The sequence below is a fragment of the Natrix helvetica genome (assembly GCF_964273705.1).
Source record: "Natrix helvetica genome assembly, chromosome: 14".
Taxonomy (NCBI): Eukaryota; Metazoa; Chordata; class Lepidosauria; order Squamata; family Natricidae; genus Natrix; species Natrix helvetica.
This window is the reverse complement of record NC_138564.1, coordinates 12,762,952-12,782,564: the sequence shown is the minus strand read 5'-3', so window position 1 is coordinate 12,782,564 and position 19,613 is coordinate 12,762,952. Positions and strand designations below refer to the sequence as shown.

General features: G+C 47.5%; 2 protein-coding genes across 3 annotated transcripts in view; both read left to right on the top strand.

The window, feature by feature from the left end:
- Nucleotides 1-822: 822 nt before the first annotated feature.
- CCDC62 (coiled-coil domain containing 62) lies at nt 823-10,768 on the top strand. Of its 2 annotated transcripts, XM_081966797.1 has the most exons (14): nt 823-985; nt 2,388-2,584; nt 3,120-3,312; nt 3,971-4,137; nt 4,516-4,617; nt 5,017-5,188; nt 5,400-5,501; nt 5,761-5,849; nt 6,576-6,667; nt 6,768-7,427; nt 8,158-8,317; nt 9,003-9,131; nt 9,264-9,350; nt 10,361-10,757. In XM_081966797.1, the coding sequence occupies exons 2-14, from the start codon at nt 2,549-2,551 to the stop codon at nt 10,364-10,366; spliced, it is 1,995 nt and encodes a 664-aa protein (XP_081822923.1). In that variant the 5' UTR covers nt 823-985; nt 2,388-2,548; the 3' UTR covers nt 10,367-10,757. The 2 variants fall into 2 exon arrangements, with proteins under 2 accessions (XP_081822923.1, XP_081822922.1); XM_081966796.1 differs by having other exon boundaries at nt 9,264-10,768.
- Nucleotides 10,769-11,629: 861 nt separating this feature from the next.
- Nucleotides 11,630-19,613, top strand: part of HIP1R (huntingtin interacting protein 1 related) — a 33,567-nt gene continuing 25,583 nt past the window's right edge. Inside the window, exon 1 of the mRNA XM_081966632.1 lies at nt 11,630-11,804. Coding sequence (XP_081822758.1) covers nt 11,712-11,804 — 93 coding nt within the window. The 5' untranslated portion in view covers nt 11,630-11,711. The remainder of the gene's footprint in view (nt 11,805-19,613) is intronic.

Sequence of the window (19,613 nt, the reverse complement as noted above, 5' to 3'; positions counted from 1 at the left end):
GGTCCTTTCTGAGCTTGGCGGTTTTCTTGTAGCCATTTCATTACCAAACTAGATAACATCATCAATGCTAGGAAAGGGGTTTGCAGGGAGGAGGGGGACTGTGGGGTCCTTGGTGCTCTCTGAGCTTGGTGGTTTTCTTGCAGACGTTTCATGACCCAACTAGGTAACATCATCATTCATTTTCTATATTCATTTTCTGTATTCATTTTTTATATTCTATTATTTATTCATTTTTTTAATGCTATTGTATTCCATTCATTTTCTATATTCTATTCTTTTCTTTCAGTTTCTATTTCTCTTCTATTTATATTCTGTTCCATTTATATTCTATTCTATATCCCTATTCTATTCTTTCTGTTTCTATTTCTCTTCTGTTTTATTTACATTCTATTCTTTTCTTTCATTTTCTATTTCTCTTCTATTTATAGTGTTCCATTTATATTCTATTGAATTCTATTCTATTCTATATCCCTATTCTATTCTTTCAGTTTCTATTTCTCTTCTGTTGCATTTATATTCTTTTCCATTTATATTCTTTCATTTTCTATTTCTCTTCTATTTATAGTGTTCCATTTATATTCTTTCTATTCTATTCTTTTCTTTCATTTTCTATTTCTCTTCTATTTATAGTGTTCCATTTATATTCTATTCTATATCCCTATTCCATTCTTTCCGTTTCTATTTCTCTTCTAGTCTAAAGGAATCTCTTTCTGAACCTCCTCTTGTGAGGAGCTGCCGTCTGTGGGGACGGAAACGGGCCGGGGGAGTGTTGGGGAGGGTCCCACGGAGCTCCTTCGGGTGGGGTTACGAGAGGGAGGAGAAGCACCCGCCATGGGGCAGCCGAGAATCCCCGCCGAGGCCACGCCAACCGCCCTCGGCGCTGGCCGAACTCCCGAAGGCTGAAACTGGCGCGGACTTCAGGCTCCGCGGTCTTCCCTCCGGTCCGCCCCCCTCCTCCTCCTCCTCCGCGCCGCTGCCGGGACAGGTAAGCGCCGCGCAGGTTGTCCTCGGCCGGAGGAGGAGGAGCAGCCATGGGGAGGACGGGGACGGGGAAGGGGCCCGGCGGGTGTGGGAGCTCCTGGGACGCGAGTGTAGTAACTGCGTGTGTGTGTAGGGGGGGGTCCCTTGAGTGTACAAGCGCGTGGCTCTCCCGCGTGGGCGTGGGTGGCCGGGTTAGTGTAGGGAGCCAGGAATGTAGTGGGGTGGTGGGTCTCTGTGTGTGTGAAGATGTGGGTTCACTCTGGGTATTTGGATTTTTTTTTAGGTTTTTTTTTTTAAAGTAATTTTATTTAATTTATTTTTAACTCTTACATATGGTTACAGCTATACGTTCGCCTAGTTATAGCTCTTATTTATCTTTATCACTTTGGCACGTTTGTTTTTCCCTATAAAAGGTTAAAATATACTTTCTGGGTCACTTTGCTTGCTATCCCCTACGCCTATTTTGTATTATCACTACCTTTTCCTTTCTTTTCTCCCTCCCTCCCTCCTCTACTTTCTTCTTTCCTCCTCTCCTTTCCCTTCCCTTCTTCCCTTACCTCTCCCCTACTCTCTTCCTATTCCCCTTCCCACCCTACCTTCTCTTTCTATCCCTTCCATCTTCCTCTCCTTTCCTCTTTCTTCCTTCCCTCTCTTCTCCTCTCCTCCTCTCGTCCTTTTCTGTTGTTGTATCCTCCCCTCTCCTCACCTCTACCTTCCTTCCTTCCTCTTCCTTCTTCCCTTACCTTTCCCCTACTCCTCTCTTCCTCTTCCTCTTCCTACCCTCTCTCCTTCTCTTCCTATCCCTTCCATCTTCCTCTCCTTTCCTCTTCCTTCCCTCTCTTCTCCTCTCCTCTCGTTCTTTTTCTGTTGTGGTGGTTATCTCTTTTCATCTCTCAACTAGTGTATTTTGGGGATGGTATCCCCACAAGCAGTTCACACTGGGTATTTGGTTTTTTTTAATCTCTTACATACAGTTACAGATATACATTCACATATAGTTCTTTTTTTATAGTTATCACTTTTACACATTCGTTTTTCCATATAAAAGGTTAAAATATACTAGCTATACACACAAAATATAGAGTTTGACGTATATATCCAATATTGTTTTTCTTTTAAAAAAAAATGTTTTGTAATTTTTTAAAAAATTTCCCCTTCATGAGCTTCGTTTGAGTTCCATGGGCCCCGGAACAATGTACCAGGTGCACCCTCCCCTCCTCAGGCCTGGGGTTAAGTGTCTGTGGATTTGAGTGTATATCAATGTGTATCATACAACAAATGTAGGGATTTGTGTGTAGAGATGGCTTCACCTGCCTGGATGTGTGTTTGTGTGTATTTACTGTGTATTAAACAGTGAATTTCCTCTTTTTATCCCTTGCACTTTTGGCTCTTTTTTTCTCTTTCAGTTGTTTTGTGTTAAGACTCACTATTATAATCAACCCTAAATTAAAAAGTATATATATAAACAAAAAAAGTCACCGGATAACAGAAGTATCTCTGCTTTGCATCTGTGCTACACCTGAAATGAAGTTGGCTTGTTTGATGCAGCTCTGATCTCAGAAACCTGATGAATTCTGCGTTGGGTATTTCCAGTCCCTTTCAGGTAGGGAAATGTGAAATATTAAAATGTCACTGAAGTTACAGGTTAACCCTTCAGGATGCACGGATTCACCTAGAGAATTGGTCAGGGGTGTTTGATATATCACAATAGTGTATTAAAAGTAAAGGTAAAGGTTCCCCTTGCATATATACGCTAGTCATTCCCGACTTTAGGGGGCGGTGCTCATCTCCGTTTCAAAGCCAAAGAGCCAGTGCTGTCTGAAGATGTCTCCGTGGTCATGTGGCCAGCATGACTCAATACCGAAGGTGCACGGAACGCTGTTACCTTCCCACCAAAGATGGTTCCTATTTTTCTACTTGCATTTTTTACGTGCTTTCGAACTGCTAGGTTGGCAGAAGATGGAACAAGTCACAGGAGCTCACTCCATTATGTGGTGCTAGGGATTTGAACCACCGAACTGCCAACCTTTCTGATCGACAAGCTCAGCATCTTAGCCCCTGAGCCGCTGCATCCCTTATAGTGTATACTACTCTAGTCTGCTACTCCTTCCCTAAATCTCTTTTTCTCTCGTTGTTAGAACCTGGCCTCCAGATCAGAGAGCGATATAGTTCAGAAACTGAAGAAGGAAATCCAGCTGGTACTTGCGGAGCTGAAAGATCGTGATAAGGAGCTGAACAACATGGTGGCTGTACACCAGAGGCAATTTTTGGCTTGGGAGGAGGATCGCCAGAAAATACTGACTCTGGAAGAACGAAGCAGCAGGTTGGAAAGTGAGTCTCACAAAGCCCAGGGCAAAGGAGCTCAGCCTGTATGGCAGGGGTATCCAAACTTGGGAACTTTAAGACTTGTGGACTCCAACTCCCGCATGGCTGGCTGGGGAATTCTAGGAGTTGACGTCCACAAGTCTTAAAGTTCCCAAGTTTGGACACCCCTGCTCTATGGGCATTGATATTCCCATTTTACAGATGGTAAAAATAAATAAATTATAATAACATTGTTAATTGCGGATAAAAAAATGGAAGGAAATGCTATCTTATGTTTAAATTGAATTAGAGGACATATGTTGTTTATGGTAGAACAGATTAATAGAGGAAATATGAAATGATAATTTGGTATAGTTTCAAAGGGGCAATTGGTTTGTGTATTGTTTATGTATCAAGGGGAAAACAAGTACAAAGATGAAAACATTAAAAGGGAACAATTTGGCAGAAATTGGAAAGTGGATTGTGTAAATGAGAGGATGTAAAAGAAAAGACCCAGACAATTATATGAGATTATTAAAATTTGTATTAAAAAATAAAAACCTTGAAACAAAAAAAGAAATGCGGGCAGCAGAGTTTCAAATCGTAATTTTAAAACAGAGAGGCAGGGGAACGAATTAAATGTCGGTTTACCATCATTAACAAGATTCGATTTCCTCCTCCTCAGATGAGCTACATAAGAGAAATGAAATGATATCCACCCTGACCCAGAGATTAAAACTCCTGGGGTCCTTGCAGAATAACTGCAGTTCGACACTCGAAAACACTCAGCAGAAGCTGCAGGAGTTGTCTCGAAAAGCATCCGACACTTCTCTTCAATGTCAGACCCTCGAGGTAGGCCACTATCAGATTAACAGCGTTGGGAGGGACCTTATAGGTCATCTAGTCCAACCCCCCCGCTCAAGCAGGAGACCCTACACCGTTCCTGACAGCCCAGTCTCTTCTTGAAAGCTTCCAGGGGTGAAGTTCCCACAACTTCTGAAGGCAACTTCTGTTCCATGGGTTGATTCTTCTCACTGTCAGAAAATTCCTCCTTATTTCCAGGTTGAATCTCTCCTTGTTCAGTTTCCATCCATTCTTCCTTCTCTGGCCTTCAGGTGCCTTGGAAAATAGCTTGACCCCCCCCCCCTCCTCTCTGTGGCAGCCCCTCAAATATTGGAGGACTGCTAGTTGATCTCCGGCCTTCCTTCTTGTCTCTTTCCTCTTTCTTAGGAGAAAAACCAAACCTTGGTTGGCTCCGTGATGGACCTTTCAAGCCAAATGGGTCAACTCCAAGCCAGAGAACAAGAACTTCTGACGCTTTTAAGACTCAAGGTATTTTATTTGGGTCCTTCAGATTTTGCTGCCAATCTTTGCCCGTCATTGGGAGGTAAAGGGGCCCCAAAGTGGATCCATTTGATCCTTTCTAACAGTGTTTCTCAACCTCAGCAACTTGAAGATGTGTGGACTTCAGTCCCCAGAATTCCCTAGCCAACATGGGTGGACCTCAACTCCCAGGATTCCTCAGCCAACATGGGGAAGATGGGTGGACTTCAACTCCCAGAATTCCCCAGCCAACATGGGGAAGATGGGTGGACTTCAACTCCCAGAATTCTCCAGTCCACCATGAGGAATGAAGCTCTTCACCAAAAAATACCTTTTTCAAAGAAGTTGAAAAACTTCTTTTTCATCAAAGTCATGCAATAAACGCCATTTGTTTCTTGGTTTCGGTAGGATGACGATATCCTCGAAGCAACCAATCAAATCACCGAGTTTACCAGCAAATTTAAAAAGTTAGAAAGTGCTCTGTGCGCCTGCAGGACGCAAGAAAGAAGTTTCAACGAGGAGAAGCAGAATTTTAAACTCAGGCTGAAGGAAATGATGTCGGAAGCAAGCAGACTGAAAGGTAAATTATATGCAGAGCAGGCATGTCCGGCCTTAGCAACTTTTAAGATTTGTCGACTTCATTTCCCAGAATTCCCCAACCAGTCGTGCTGGCTGGGGAATTCTGGGAGTTGAAGCCCACAAGTCTTAAAAGCCAATTGAATTGCAAGGGATTGTTTAAGAAAACATGAAGGGAGAGATTGGTTTGATGTTTTTTTCTCTCTTTTTTTAAGGGGATCTAAGTGAAAAAAACAAAGAAAACAGTGCCCAGAGGGAAGAAATTATACAGCTCAAGCAAGAAAATGTTTATTTAAGTAATGAATTAATGCTTACCGGTGAGCAAGTCTGAAGGTTTGCTGAATCTTGAATTCTAAATGGCCCCTTAACATCCCTTATACTGTGCTGAGGATGTTACCCGGTCGGGTGACGAAACGTTCGGGAACCAACACACAAGCTCAGAGAAAAGAGCCTTCGCCCTCGTCCTTCACTCGAGCTTCAGATATTCGCCACTCTTGCAATGAGACATTTATGGTTTCTCTTGGGGGCTTCTGGAAAAATAACCGACTCTCCCACCCTTTTCTTTTCCCCCTGCAGCCGAGAGGGAAAATCGAAAAGTCCAGCTGCTTCTGTCAGCCAAATCGAAGCAGCTTCGGACGGACACGGAACTGAACAATTTGAGACAGGTGGGGCTCCCCTTTCTGGTTGTGAGTGCCTTGTATTTTGCAGAGTGGAACAAAAAGGGGATTTATCAAATGCAAGGAATGTTGGCATCGTTTCGTTTTGAAGCTGCTGTTGTATCACACCAGCGGCCAGTAGAGCTGGCAGCTGATTTGGAGAGTGAGGAGGTTGGGGAGGAACCTGGACTCTGGGGAAGGCTCAGACGAGGGCTCTGTGTCGGAGGCAGAGAGGGGGCCAGAGCCGTCTGACAGTTATCAGCTGCCTTCAGAGTCAGGCATCAGTGAGGCAGACGAACAGCTGGAGACTGTTCCCAGGGTGCACATGTGCAGAGCTGCCAGACGAAGCGAAGAGCTAAAGAACAGGGGTCGACTTGGGAGAAAGGCCACAGGGGACAATGAAGAGGAAATAAAAGAGGAGTGAAAGGGGAGTGGAGTTTGCAGGAGAGACCATTAGTTCGCTTCATTGGTTCCTGACTCTCCGAGACTCCTTTCCAAGTTCTGCAGAGATCAGCCTGGCAGCTCTCCAAGCGAGATAAGGTCTGTGACCGTAACTCCTCCCTCGAAAGACTTTGCTGGAGGTGAATGAACAGAATTCACAGCCAATTAATAAAAGGGGGTTTTGTCGGGACAACCTGCCATAGATCCGACATCACAGTTCTAGGCTGAATGTCCCGGAAGTTAAAAGGTCCACCTTCCTGGGGCTTGATGGCTTCTTTTGTCCTCCGTTGCCAGATCTACCTGAAACAGCAGCAGGATCTCCAGTTCCTGCATTTCCACTTGGAAACTTCCCAAGAGAAACTCAGGGCAGGATCGCAGGACGGAAGGTAAAGCAGCTTTGGGGTGGAGGGGTGGGGGCAGAAGGAATGATATTCAGCTCAGCGCCGTCTCAATCGCATTATGGGCCTCAGCTGTTCCTGTTTTCAGCCCAGGGATGGTTTTGTCGGATCTCGAGAGCAGCGGCGACCGAGATTCCCTCGGCGGCGAAGTCCGACGGGAGATCCCCACCCATTTCGTCCACCTTCCCGACTGTCCTTTGAAAAAAGCCGGGCACTCCTGCCAAGCCCAAAGCAGGTGGCAAGAACAGCAGGCGGAGCATGGACACGAAGGGCCGTTTCGCCATCCCAGATGCCTCCGTCGGGAAGAGGGGATGCTGAGCACTCCCAGGAGCACCGGGGAGATGGAAGAACGCTCGGCCACGCAGCTGGACAATCCCCGGATGTCCAGATCCATGGAAACGGTTTGGACGTCGGAGCTGACCCCTCCACCGAGACACAAACACTGGTTTGAGGCGAACTTCTGCGCAGCGACCTTAGGCTGTTTGGCGCCCAGGTTCTCCGACAAAGCCAGCGGGGACTGCAAAGATGCCCCCGCGGACCTGGGCAGACTCCCCCCTCGGCCCTGTGTGCCTCCTCCCCACCCGGGGAGCCACCCCGCCTGCTCGGCCTGCAGCGCCGTCCATAAAGCCAGCCTCTACCGCTCCAACCAGGAGTGGACCGAAATGCTGAAGCCGGTGGAGAACGACGGCGGGGGCTTATGGGGCGTGGAGTTACCGCCGAGGCCTCCGGATGCTCCCGAGTTGACAAGGTTCTGTATTTTGACTAAGCATCAGAGCCTTTGGGGTTCTGTCCCTATCCCCATCCTAGGCAGAGGCAGGTATTTCTCTCTTTCGGCACACTGAGAATATATCTGCTGAACAAAACTCCTCATTGGCAACATGAAAGGCATCCGGCCATTAAAACACTCTGCTACCTCCATTTAGTTGCCTTTGAAAAGATGAGCACTGTTCCCTAGAGTCAGGAACGACTAGCATATGTGTGCGAGGTGGAACCTGGAGGGGATTTAATGGCCCTTTTGGGAGGAAAAACACACAGTTCAGCTTAAAGCTGGTCTGACCAGCATCGATCATCTCCCAGCCACTTTGAAGACCACGTGCCAATAGCATGGAATGTGGCCGGGTCCTGTCGATCTCGCTGGGGAATTTGTAAACAGTCTGTCTGGTTTTGCTCACGAGGTGTCAAATGGCCCCTCCTTTGGCAGCCTGTAAAGTGAAAATGCCTTTATCCAAGGTAAAGGTAAAGGTTCCCCCCTCGCACGTATGTGCTAGTCGTTCCTGACTCTAGGGGGCGGTGCTCATCTCCGTTACAAAGCCAAAACACCCCTGCCTTAAACAGATTCTGACCATCTGCAGTTTGTCTGGTCCAGGGTGCCAATTCAAATAATCCCCAACCTGATCTAGCATAGATCTGATTTTCTTTGGAAAGGAATTGTCCAGCTGTTAATAATCACAATTGCTCCTGAATTATGATTTTAACAGCAACCAGGATGGGAGCCTGAACGGTTTTGACTGGGATGGACCCTGTTTCACATCAACCCAGAGGTCAAAGGAGACTAAGCCTCCTGAGATGCCTTCAGCCTCAGACCACCCTCCAGACCTCCGGGTACCTCCCGGGTGTAACCAGCTTCCCGCCCATCGCGTAAGTATCTCCAATCAGAACCCACCCAAGATATTCTGTCTGTTGACCCCACCCAACCTAGCCCGATATTAGTGGTGATGATTCCCCAAATTCTAGCTTTTTTCCCCCAGCCACACAGACAAAACACAGCAAAGGGTCCTTGGTGCTCTCTGAGCTTGGTAGTTTTTATTCAGACGTCTCATGACCCAACTAGGTAACATCATCAGTGCTAGAAGGGGAGTGGGGTTTGCAGAACGGAGGAAGGAGACAAGGAGGAGGAAGAAGAAGAGGAGAAAAGGACTGTGGTATCCTTGGTGCTCCCTCAGCTTGGTTGTTTTTTTTCTTGCAGACATTTCATGACCCAACTAGATAACATCTTCAGTGCTAGAAGGGAGTGGGGTTTGCAGAGTGAAGGAAGGAGAAGTGGGGGAGGGGAAAGGCTAGGAGGAAAAGGAGAAGGAAGAAGAAGAAGAGGAAAAGGACTGGCATCCTTGCTGCTCTTTGAGCTTGGTGGTTCTCTTACAGACATTTCATGACCCAACTAGGGAACATCATCAGTGCTATAGAAGGGAGTGTGTTTTGTCCTCACTTTACATCCTAGCGGCTTGTCTTGTCACTGACGGGTTGTGGAGGTGGCCCACCTTCGCTTAGCCTTCTGTGTGGGCTCAATTTTCCCCGGATGACCGTTCTGTTCGGCTTCTCGTAGGATCACCGCTCGACCGATGACAAGCTGCAGCAGATGTTGGCCGAAACCCGGCAGATGTTCACTCACCTGGACCACAGCCACCTGCTCAGCGCCAGCCCTGGCTACAGCCCGACCGGCAGCCTCCACACAGTAGGGTTTGCTTTTCCAACTGGGGGGGAGGGGGCGTGTGTGTGTCCGGAGGGCGAGGTCCAAAACAGCAAGATGGGGGCCGTCATGGACGCCTTCCCTGGTTTTGACGTTGTTTTCGGTTGTTCTTGACAGGCAGGGGACGATCCCAAGTCCGTTCGTGAACGCAAGGAGCCCGTAGAGGAAGAATCTAGAATGAAACACTCTCCTTTCACTTCCCAAGTAAGTTTTTTTCTCCCTCTTTCGGCTCCTGTTTTTGTGCATCGCACCACTGAATAGAATAGGATAGAATAGAATAGAATAGAATTAGAATTAGAATGGAATAGGAATAGAATGCAGAATGGAATAGAATAGAATCTATCCCTCTGTTTATGTAGCCTAGAACTGTTGGCTTTTTGGGCAGCTGCTGCACACGGCTGGCTCCTATTTAAACAATTGTCCACTAGGACTCCAAGGTCCATCTCGCAGTTATTGAGCAAGGTACCACCTATACTGTACCTGTGCATTTTGTTGAGCTGAGATCTGGGGGGTAAATGGTAGAAACTCGGCTACTGAAATTCTGGAACCTCTAAACTTCAGTTTTATTGACCCCTCCCACAATTTGCAAATTTTGGTGGAACAAAATGCAAAGAATCTTCGGCTTACAATAGTTTGTTTAGCGACCGTCGGAAGTGACAACAGTACTAAAAAAAAAAAGGGGGACTTACGGACGTTTTTCACAGCGTCCTCATTATCACATGAACGAAAATTCAGACCACAATGTCCCGTCCCCCCCTTGTAGTGGGGGGCGTCTCAGGCTCACAGAGCTTTCGCCAGTTCTGGTAAATCTGGCAGCTTTGCAAATCTTGCTGGTCCTGATTTTTTTAAAGGTAGGTGTAAACATACCGTAATTGGCAATTTTGCAGGAATGTCGGCTGTTTACACAGCAATGGAAAAACTAGAAAAAGAGAGAGAGAGAGAGAGAGAGAGAGAGAGAGAGAGAGAGAGAAAAGTTTCCAGCCCTGATACAAAGTCAGTTTTCAGAAGTAAATATTGTTTTTTTAAAAATATCCCTGAGGTTATAACGGCCCGTGTTTTTCCAAATGCGTGAATAAAAACAGCAAAAAAAAAAACCCTGAAACGAATCGGGAACGCGGTCGCTCCGGTTTGGGTTTGCTTTACCCAAAATTGTTTTATTTTTATTTTATCATTTCTGGTGTAAGACCAGCTGTCTCGTGTTTTGTCTACCACAGGAATAAAAAAAAAACCTTCCTGAAGCCGGAATATGTCCTCGGATTTGTCACCCACAAATCCTCAAAACTCACAGCTCAATGCTGGCGGTCGTTCCCCCCCACAACTATATATATATATTTTAAAATATATATTTTAAAAAATTAAGTATTATGCGGAAATGAATAAAAGCTATTTCTAGAAATGTGTTGCGCAGATTCATAGCTTAGTCTGCTTGGAAAGAGTCGCCGTTAGGTATAATTTTATACAACTGGAAATGTATTTTTTTGGGGGGGAGGGGGCTGGCTGTCACGAAATTCTCCTTTTGCGTCCTTCTGATAGAAGCCAAGTTCAAAACCACGTGACTAACTTAACAAAAGGGACACGGTGGCTCAGTGGCTAAGATGCTGAGCTTGTTGATCACAGAGATTGGAGTTTGGTGGTTTGAATCCTTAGCACCATGTAACGGAGTGAGCTCCCGTGTCTTGTCCCAGCTTCTGCCAACCTAGCAGTTCGAAAGCACGTAAAAAATGCAAGTAGACAAATAGGAACCACCTTTGGTGGGAAGGGAACAGCGTTCCATGTGCCTTCGGCGTTGAGTCATGCCGGCCACATGACCACGGAGACATCTTTGGACAGCGCTGGCTCTTCAGCTTTGAAAGGGAGTTGAGCCCTGCCCCCTAGAGTCGGGAACGACTAGCATAGATGTTCGAGGGGAGCTTTTACCTAGTGATAATAATCCTGTGCTGATGCCTTTAAATATTGAACAATATTATTATTAATAATATGAATCTACAACATCTGCCTTGGGAAGGACTCCATAAGTGGATAGAAACGCAAGGGGAATCTTTACCTTAACTTAACAAATGTGCCAATCCGCTTAACCAAAGGGGCAAAAGAAAAGTTGTAAAAACGGATGTGTGTGTGTGTGTTTGTCACTGTTCTCGCTTAGCGACCGAAATGCCGGGCCCAATTGTTGGCCGTAACTCAAGGACCCCCCCTGTATTTGGCATGGCTTTTAATGGCTTGGCATGACCAGCAGCACCAACGCCCGCCTGCCCAATGCTGCCAGCCTCCGGGCTGAACCGGCTTCCTGGGCACAGAGAGAGAGAGAGAGAGTTTGTGTGTGTGTGTGTGTGTGTCCCGCGGGGGCGTGGCCGGGGCGTGGCAGTCGAGCGGGCGTGGATTGGCTGCCCGCGCGGGTGGGGGGGCGCGGTTCCCCGGCGGCCGCCGATTGGTGGCCGGCGTGTGGCGGGCGTGGCCACGTCCGGGCCACGCCCCGCGGGGCTCCCTGGCAGGCGCGGCTGCGGCCGGAGAGGAAGCCGGAGCGGCGGAGCGAGTAAGGCGGGCGGACGGACGGGCGTCGCGGGGGCCATGAACACCATCAAGAACGTCCCGGCCCGCGTGCTGAGCCGCCGCGTCGGGCACAGCCTGGAGGCGGAGCGGGAGCAGTTCGACAAGAACCAGGCAAGGCGGCGGCGGGGGGGGGGGCGTTGGTTCCCCGTCTTCCTGGTGGGGAGGGGGCTGCAAAGTGGGGAGGGGGTTCGCTCATTGCGGGATCCCCCTCTTCTTTTACGGGGAGGGGGCGCTGGTGCGATTGGAGCCCTCCTCACCCTGCCTGCCCCCCCTCCCCAGCCACCCATGGGGGAAGAGGGGGGCACGAGATACATTGGGTAACCCCCCCTCCTCTATGGGGAGGGGGCGCTGATCTGTCCCCACGATGAGTGAGCTTCCCCCCCCCCTTTTGCAACCCTTCCCAGGAAACTTGGACCCTTACCCTGCCTGCCCTCCCCCCCTCCATCCCCATGCGACGTGGGGGGGGGGTTAATCCAGACGCATCAGCGCCCCCTCCCCATAAAAGGGGAGGGGGATCGACCAAGCGTATTTGCACCCCCAACCCTCGCATCGTGGGGACCCCGCAGACAGATCAGTGCCCCCTCCCCATAAAGGAGAGCTCTACCAGATGTATCTTGTGGCCCCCCTCCCCATGGATGAAGGGGCAGGCAGGGTGAGGAGGGCCTGGAAGGGGGGATCCAGACACATCAGCACCCTCTCCCCATAAAAGGGGAGGGGGATCTACCAAGTGTATCTGCACACACACCTTGCTTTGGGGGGGAAAGGCAGGGTGAAGATCCAGGTTTCGGGGGGGGGGCAGCTGTCAGGTTACAAAAAGGGTTGCTCACTCATCGTAGGGATCCCGCAGACCAACCAGCGCCCCCTCCCCATAAAGGAGGGGTCTACCAGATGTTTCTCCCCCCCCCCCCCCGTGGGTGAAGGGCAGGCAGGGTGAGGAGGCCCTGGGTTGGTGGGGGTCGAGGTTTCCTAGGAAGGGGCCGTCAGGTTGTAAAGGGGGGGAGGGCACATTCATCATGCAGACCCCCGCAGATGGATCAGCGCCCCCCCCTCCATAAAAGAGGGAGGGTCTACCAAGTGCATCTGCATCCCCCCTCCCCCTGCATGGTCTACAGCCTTGCACGCTTGCCTGGAGCATCTTACCCCCTCCCAGAATGCATCCGATTTCTCCCCTGTCGTTTTCCCCATGCAGCTTATCTGGGGAGGGGGCCACCTTACTTCAAAGGAAACCCACCCACCCCTTCTCCCCACAGGCATGCTCTGGTTGCTCTCTAGCTGGAAAGAACCTAGAAGGAAGGCAATGGAGGGGGGGGGTGGGCAGGGGGGGGGAGAGGGAGGAAGACTATCAGGATAAATGCCATCAAGGCCCTTTCTCCCTTGAGGGTGGGAAAGGGGGTCTTTTTGACCTTAAAAAGCCGCACAGACAGCCGAATTAAATACCTAACCTGCCCAGGCTCCCAACAACCCCATACATTCCAAATTAATTATTATTATGAATCTTGCAATGATGCAATGCTGCCTTTCACGTTTGCACCGCCGTAAAACTTCCGCCTGTCTCCTTGGGCATCCGTCTCGTCTGGCATCTTTGGGCCCCTGGGGAAGGGGGAGGGGGGTGCTTTGAAAGGGGGAGGAGGCTGCAATCTAAGAGGGTGGAAGTGGTCTCTCTTCTCCCCCCCCCCCCCCAATTTTGGGGAAAAAAATATCAGCACCGCTGCCTGGCCAGCTGCAACTTCCACAGCTGGGAGCGTGAGCCTTTGGTCAGAAAGGAACTGTTTAGGGAGTTCGTGTCTTATTTCTGAATATTTTGTTTTTATTTTTAAAACGTCTCGGCGTCTCTGCCAACCGCCTGAATGTGTCGCCGACTGGCGATGCATTTTTAAAAATACATAAATTGCTTGATATTTCAGGAAAAGGGAAGTCTGTTAGATTGAGGAGTTCAGTTGTGCAAAAAAAAAAAAAAATCTTAGACGTTGGTTATCCGAGGGATCTCTCCATATTTGTGCATATTGCTCCAATGCACGCAAAATATGTGTCCCTCCGGCTGGCCGGTGGGTGGGCGTGGAGGAATACATTGCATAGCTTCGGCACAATGCCTTGCTGGTTCTCCTTTTCTTCCTGAATATTTTGGATATTGATTTGGACACTTTGCTCTGGAAAAGGCTGGAATATCCCAGGCTTCCTGTCGATCTTTGCAAGCTTGTAGATCATTTTTGGGGTGCTACCCCCAAGTTTCTGCTTAGGCATGAATAGCTTCAGGATGGGGCTAGCAAAGGATACAAATTGAGATATATTTTTTTCCTGCTGGGATTCGCTGCGGATGTGTTTGAGATTCGAGTTGCGATTCAGGGGTGACGAAGGGAACGCACTCTGCACATGCTTAAGAGTGGTCACCGTGGCTGTTGCCAAGTTCCGGCCACAACAGGATTTGTGTTTGTTGATATTTGGTGTATTTTCTCGATCTGTCGTTGTGTTTCTCAACCGTGGCTGCTCGAAGATAGTTGGACTTCAACTCCCAGAATTCCTCAGGCTGGGGGATTCTGGGAGTTGAAGCCCACCGGTTTTCAAGCAGTCAAGATTGAGAAAAACCCAGGTCTATAACATAACTATCTCCTCTGTATATATTTGGGGAAGCAAAAATTTAGCGTATTCCTAATTGATGCAATCGTTTATGATGTCATATTAGTTTTTTCTTGTCATTTTTGGACTATTGCATATCTTAATCACCTTTTTCATAGGATCTTGTTGCTCTTTAGACGATCACGAATCCAGTTTTCACAACTTCCTGCCCACAGAGCTGTCGAAGCAAGCAGAGTACAAAACATTTCTGTGCCACTAGGAAATATTTCCCTTTTTATTTTAGGGTTGATTCAGTGGAAATTAAAGGTTGGGTTTATTTGTTTATTTCTCTTTTCCTGTTCAACGTAGATTGAACTGGATTATTCCTCTGGAGTTTTAAACTAGTGGTGTCTTGATTTTTCTCAACGAAGGAGTTAGGAAACCGCGTTGAGTCAAGTCAAATGATTCTTTACCATGTGCAGAATTCTTCCCATTATTCAAAATGTCCCAAAGGCGCAGTGGGACAGAGGAGACTGTTTTAAAAACGGTGAGAGTTTTTAAAACTGATTATATTTTATGATATTTAGTGCCTAAGATGGCCCTTCGAGAGAACCAGGAAGTTGGCCAATCCTCTTTTCATGGCTGCACACCTTTGTTCTACTTGCAGGTGACACGGCCTTGAATTTTTATGCAGAAACACAAACTCCCAGAGAGGCTCATTTTTAAAAATCTAACTCCAAGTGAATTAGCAAACTTTCTTTCTAAGTTACCACTCTCACACTCTTTCTCAAAAGCCCTTGGGATCCTTCTGACAAACTTAAATACACAACAAACTTTAGGATTTCTCCCCCCCCCACCCCCCCTAGTTATTCTAGCAAATCCAGTTTGGCATCTGCCAAGGCTTGGAGTTGTAAACAAAACAAAACAAAACAAAATCCATTTCAGGGTTTTGATCAGGCAGGATGTTTGACGCGCGCACACAAACACACACACAATTTTAATTTCAATTCTTTGAAGTTGATAGCTTTATTTCTCTCCCCCCCCCCCTCATTTGGCTGTCCCATTTCCACAAGTAAGCAAAACCTACATTTCGTGCCTAGGTGGTTGTCCTTGAGTAAAACAAGGACAAAAAAAGTTTTGTTTACATTACTCCGAAGTTGGCAGTTCTTTCTCTTGTTTGTTTTCCGGTATGAATTGTGTGATGATAATTATTATTATTATTAAAACAATGTTGGCCTCATAATACCCGGGCTGAAATTTATGACTGTGCAATGCAGATTGCTCCTGTAATAGGTTTGCCTTGCAGCACAACAGAATAGAATAGAATAGAAGAGTTGGAAGGGACCTTGGAGGTCTTCAAGCGTTTATTGCACCTATTCTTAAAAACCTCCAGTGACTGAGCACCTGCAACTTCTGGTGGCAAGTTGTTCCACTGGTTAATTCTCCTCCCTGCTAGGAAGATTCTCCATAATTCCTGATTGCTTCTCTCCTTGATAAGTTTCCATCCGTTGTCCTGACCTCCGGTGCTTTGGAGAATAAATTGACCCCCTCCTCTTGATGGCAGCCATTCAGATATTTGGAAAATTGCTATCATATCATCCCTAATAAGGAGCTAACTCATCCCAGAGGCCGTCTCTGTCCTGCAAACCTTTTCCAGGGCTACTTCAACATAGAATCTCAGGGTCAAAAGGTACCCCGGAGGTCTTCTAGTCCAACCCCCTGCTCAATCAGGAGACTCTATAATACCATTTCAGACAAGTGGCTCTCCAGTCAGTCCAAGATGCAAAGTGAAGATCAGCCCAAAAGGATCTTGGCAAGATCCAGGTGGAAACGGAGGGCAAGATACTTGGGATCCTAGACCGACTGCTGGAAATCTACTTTTGGCCACGCCAAAAAAGGATCCTTTTCAGATCACCAGCGAGGAGAAACCTAGCTGGCCTTCCCCCAACGTATATTATAAAAAGTGGTTCTGGAATTAATGATTAACTTTATATATTGCCTCTCTGACCCGAGATAGCTGGTGTTATCTTTAGCTAGGAAAGATTTTGGAGCCCTGCCTGGATAAGGTGTGATGCAACTCCCCCACCCCTCTTCAACGACACCCTGCTCACAGCCTTTGGAGGGTTTAAAAGCACAATAACTATATATGTATACTTTTTTGTTCTATTTCTTAAAAAAAAGGAAGATACATATCAAAATTAAATATGTATACTGAAAAGGAATTATAAATACCATCAACATAAAATGGAGCTCGCTCAGAAGCTGAAATACACCAGGTAAATGAGATGAAGAGTGCGAAGTAGAGGAGAGAGGTAAGGGAAGAAGAGAGGGATAGGAGAGAGGGCAAGGGGGGGAAGAGGAGGAGAGAAAGGAGGAGTGGAAAGGGGAGAGAGGAGAAGGAGAGAGGAAGGGAAGAAGAGAGGGATAGGGCAAGGGGGGAAGAGGAGGAGAGAAAGGAGTGGAAAGGGGAGAGAGGAGAAGGAGAGAGGTAAGGGAAGAAGAGAGGGATAGGGCAGGGGGGGAAGAGGAGGAGAGAAAGGAGGAGTAGAAAGGGAAGAGAGGAAGGGGAAGTAGAGAAGAGACGGACAGCAGAGGGAAAAAAGGAGGTAGGGAGGAGGAGGAGGAGAGGGAGAAGAAAGTGATGGATAAGGTATAAATATGGTATATGGAGAGCAGAAGAGCCAATAATTGTTTTTGGGAGTTGATGGTAAGGTGAATTGATGTAAACACTTAATAATACAATACAATGTTGGCTACGTAATAAAATACATGTGATTATATGTTATGAAAATGAAAAAAAAACTTTATATACAAAAAAAAAAAAACACACCCTGCTCGCAGCCTTTGGAGACAGCCGGACTCCAAGCCCATCAGCAGCTGGCAAAATGACCTAGAGGTTCTAGGACCGAATGTGGTTTCTTCTCCAGAGGATCAGAACCATTGAAAGGAGAAGAGAAGCAGAAGGAACAACAACAAAAAAAGAAAAGATGGATTTGGAAGAATATGGAAACTTGGCACAATGGGAGGTTGACATGGTGGCCAGGATACCCCTCAGGTAGATGGGTCTGGTTCAAACTGTAGATGTCCTCCAGCGTAGGAGAAGGTCCATGGAGGAAGAGAAGTTCCATAATTGAAAGGAGAATCCCATCATTCCCTACATAACTGGCAAGGAAGGTCATTAAACGAGGCAAAGCTTAACAGCTGTCTCTCTTAGCAACAGACATGTTGGGCTCCCTTTTTTGGTTGAGGTCCCCCTGTGCTGTATTCCTTAAAACTTCCTTCTTCGGCCACAGTTTTATCCAGGAGGGAATTATTGAGTTGTTGCACCTCAAATGTCCCCCTCTGAGGATCTGGTCCTGTAAGGTTTCCTGCTCGTGCAGGGAGTTGGACTAGATGGCCTCCAAGGTCCCTTCCAACTGTGTTATTTGTCATTCTACGATTTCTTTCCTCCCTCACCATCGCAAAGAAAGCACATCCCAATGAATCCCCGCTTCCATCCTGCGTGGGTTGAATTAATTCTGGCTCTCATTATCTGACATAAATGGGAGCTCCCCTCCATGGACACCCTCCCCTCCCTCCTTCTCTACGCTGCCTGCCAAGCATGCTGGCTTGTTCGCTTCCCATCTGGGCCTCTTTTGAAACGGAAACTTGAGATAAGCTTTGTTCACCGGACATCATTGTCTGTAAATTGCAGGTTGAGTCATCTCTCTTAATTGCTTTTCCAATGGGAACAAAACAGCCAGAGAGGATGTTCCACCTTCTTGGTAGCTCCCAGCTGGATCTGTGTGGGAAGACCTTGCTTCCCACACCCAGGAATGGCATCCTTGCATTCCAGTTCTCTGCCCGCCATGGGTGTCCCAGAAAGGCTTGCCAGCCGTTGGCAGAGAGGGCTGCCAGGCGTCCTTCAATGGGATCACGACTTGAAGTGTTAGTACCACTTTATAAGGCCTTGGTAAGGCCACACGTGGAGTACGGCATTCAGTTTTGGTCGCCAGGATGTAAAAAAGATGTGGAGACTCTAGAAAGAGTGCAGAGAAGAGCAGCAAAGATGATTAGGGGACTGGAGACTAAAACACATGAAGAACGGTTGCAGGAACTGGGTATGTCTAGTTTAATGAAAAGAAGGACTAGGGGAGACATGATAGCAGTCTTCCAATATCTCAGGGGTTGCCACAAAGAAGAGGGAGTCAAACTATTCTCCAAGGCACCTGAGGGTAGAACAAGAAGCAATGGGTGGAAACTAAACAAGGAGAGAAGCAACCTAGAAATAAGGAGAAATTTCCCGACAGAACAATTAATCAGTGGAACAGAAGTTGCCTCCAGAAGCTGTGAATGCTCCAACACTGGAAGTCTTTAAGAAGATGTTGGATAGCCATTTGTCTGAAACGGTGTACGGTTTCCTGCCTAGGCAGGGGGTTGGACTAGAAGACCTCCAAGGTCCCTTCCAACTCTGCTATTGCATTGTATTGTATGGACTTCGGTTGGAATTACAAGCCTCCTGAGATGTTTTCGGGGCGATTTGGCTCACCCGAGGTCAAATGACAACTCATGGGAAGCTGACACCAAAACGTTGGCTTCGTGTTCCTTCCTTCTTCTGTGGCTGAAGAATCAGGTGCCGAAGAGGAAATGAGATCACCGTGACGGAAACGAGGCTTTCACAACAAGGAAGCCACCGGTGTAGAAACTAGAAAGACGAGCTCGCCTTGTAAGGATGATGCTGAAGGTCTCTACGGTGACTTCACCTCTGCCGATCTAGACGAGTCGCTGTGTCTGAGTCACTTCCCCTTTTCTCCTTCCTGGGTCCTTTCGGAAGAAGGTGGGCGTTTGGGAAGCTGGCATGAAGAGCCTGTTTGGTGGAAGGTGCTCAGATTTGGAAACGGGGTGTGTCCGTGTCTCCGAGTGCGATACTAGGCCAACAATCGCACAGTTCAACAATACTCCAATCAAGGAGTTACCAATTTAGACAAGTGAACAACAGCCTAATCAAGGGGCCGTCAAGAAAATAACACTCTCACAAAGCAAACTAGTAGTACCCCCCCCTTTCCCCCCGAAAATAAGAACTCCCCGGATAATAATCCCAATCAGAGCTTTTGAGCGCATGCGCTAATATAAGCCTTCCCGCAAAAATAAGCCCTCCCTGAAAATCTTGCGACACAGCAGTAGCCGTGAAGTGACCATGCTCACCGCCTCCAGCACCTCAAAAATAATACCTCCCCGAAAATAAGGCCAGGCGCTTATTTCAGGGGTCAAAAGAAATTAAAGACTCTGTCTTATTTTGGGGAAACACGATAGTTGGGTAACAAAACATCTGCAAGAAAACAAACCGAGCACAGAGAGCATCAAGTTCAACTCTGAGCTATTGGATTT